The 2,469-nt window shown below is 36.8% G+C and overlaps 1 protein-coding gene across 1 annotated transcript; it reads right to left on the bottom strand.

The window, feature by feature from the left end:
• Positions 1–89: 89 nt before the first annotated feature.
• Positions 90–894, bottom strand: LOC110100717 (pathogenesis-related protein 1-like). Its single transcript, XM_020828354.2, has 2 exons — positions 652–894; positions 90–549 (listed from the first exon to the last, which is right to left on the bottom strand). Exons 1-2 carry the CDS (start codon positions 830–832, stop codon positions 257–259), a joined length of 474 nt encoding a protein of 157 aa, XP_020684013.1. The 5' UTR covers positions 833–894; the 3' UTR covers positions 90–256.
• Between the last annotated feature and the right edge of the window lie 1,575 nt (positions 895–2,469).

Here is a 2,469-nt window from a genome sequence, read left to right as displayed (position 1 = left end):
CTATATATATATATATATATATATAAGATAATAAACACGATCACCTAATAATGTGTACTTGAAGCCGAAGAAATAGCATAATATTCTTCTATTTTGTTTGTAGCAAGCATATTTCCTCTTTATTTATGATAAACCATAACATATAACAATGAAATACAAAAGCACGCTCATAAAACTCTCCTTAGCATAAAAAACAACTCTCTTTATTACCACCTAACAATTTAAAGCACACTCTCGCTCAAGAAATATGAGTCTCTTAAGCATAGGCTCCAGGGTTGGCTACAAGGTGTTCTTCAACAGCCTTGACGCTATTGATGAAACCTTCCTTGGCCTTCTTGATGTCCTCAGCAACATCAACGCCAGCAATGGCCTTGTATGTCGCCGACACCTTAACAATAGAGCCATTTCCCTTTGGCTCAACCTTGATGTGCGAAGTTGCAGACTCGATCTTGCTGCCCAAATCTCCACCCTCTACAACAGAAGTCTTCAGTTCAAGCTTCTCATGGTCGATGAAATCAAGACGTTCCTTAATAAAGCTAAAAGGCACCGCTGCATAAAAACTCAATGTAATGAGGGCCTTTTTGGGATAAAAAAAATATGAAAAAAAGACATAAAAGTATTATGCAAAAGAGAAGAGATCGAGTTGTGAACCTGGGGAGAAGTTGATCTGCCTGATGCTCCCCGGACTTCCATCTCCAGAAATTAAAGTAACTCCGGTGATAATCTGAGGGATGAGCTTAGGACCGAGATTATGCCAGTCAAGGAATGCAGCCTTAAAGATAGCAGCCGCTGGGGCTTTGGTCTCCACCTCCGCAGTCCAGCTTGAACTCATCTTTCTCCTGGCTTGCTTTAGCTTGTTTTTGGTGCTTTGTTTAGCTGGTAGATGTTCATGCAGTGCAGTATGGCTGAGCTTTTATACTGCTTTGATAATGAGGTTGGTGAAGATTTATCTTGTCTGGACATTTGGTATTTTTCTTCTAAGGTCGGCAGCGTAGCTAATTATAGTGTGTGAATAAGGAAAATCGCAGCTTCTCTTGTGGAAGATGGTCCAAAGCTCTCACCTAACTTCGTTAGATTGGGAAGAAAATAGAGAACATTGCTGTTAATATAAAATATATGAATGCGGAAAGTAGTCCAAAGCTCTGGATTTATTGACCTTTATTTTATTTTTTTCTTAAACTGGAAAGAGATGGGAACACCTCATCTGATCCACCGAAACATTGAACAGTTATGATACAGAATTGGAGGTTGGTGGTCGCCGCGCGCATTTATTTTGTTTAGCTTCTAGATGTTTTTTATATTGTGCCGAGTCTGGACATAAAATTTTTCAATTTTATGACTGTGAACAGTCAATACTTAGTTATTGTTCATCATTGTATTTTTACTATTCACTACTATACTTTTACTGTTTACAGTCACAAAACCGAACGACTCTTTGGATCCAGATTCCGTATGTAATAATCTCTCCAAAAGTTGGGGGGAGAAAATCTAAAGAAGGGTATGAACGATTAATCATGCATTTTTGGATAATAAATATTTTTCCTTTAAATTTGTTTAGAAAGCTATAATAATTAACACCTAATTATTATTATTGTTGTTGTTCTTGTGAAAGTGTAAGAGTTTTATGGCCTACTTGGATTAGGAAGCTTAAACACACATGTAGTACTAAAGATAGATATTTTAATATCAAAGATCTCAATCTCTTTGTATAAGGGGAAATATTTGGTATATAGTTAACTATATATGACTTTGTATTTTAGTTGTATAAAGTGAATTATATATGTTCTATCTTTTAAGCTATAACAATGAAAATCAACACTCATTGTAATGACATATATTGACCTAATTAGTTGTTGTATACTTCTACCTTGAAGGCATATGTAGGGTTTGGCCTTATGTTATCGATGAATACTAGGATTATTGGCGATAAATGATGTCGATGATAGTGGTAATCTATAGTTGTTATAGGTGGTAGTAGTTTGAAAACCGCTGCTAGATAATGCTGCCTTTATGCACTATTTTGTACTGTGATGACAAGCATAAACATTATTATCGACTGGGGATGTCAAACTTATTAACAATAACAATCATTAGTCTCATTGGTGATGCCAATCATCATCCATATTGGAAATTTAGTGCGTTAACATTGGATGTTATAAGGGTCTGATCAATGGGCATCGAGGTTATAAGTAATATCTTTCTTCAATCTTAGCAGCTTCAACATGTGTTGACCTTTGCAGCATTGAGGATTATTTACCGTAGTGGCAATAATGAGCATTGGCCTTGGTCGCATTCGTGGGCCTCAATCTTATTGGTGATGAAGGGTATCAATGTTGTTAATAATAAGCACTACAGGAAAAACGTCATTTTCCGACAGACATTTTCGCCGGAAATTGGCCAAAAATCCGTCGGAAATTAGCATTTCCGACGGATTTCCGGCGGAAATATCTCCGCCGGTTTGACGCGCGT

This window comes from Dendrobium catenatum, unplaced genomic scaffold (assembly GCF_001605985.2).
Source record: "Dendrobium catenatum unplaced genomic scaffold, ASM160598v2 fragScaff_scaffold_1342, whole genome shotgun sequence".
Lineage (NCBI taxonomy): Eukaryota > Viridiplantae > Streptophyta > Magnoliopsida > Asparagales > Orchidaceae > Dendrobium > Dendrobium catenatum.
The sequence above is the reverse complement of the archived record's forward strand: the minus strand, read 5'-3'. Positions and strand labels throughout refer to the sequence as shown.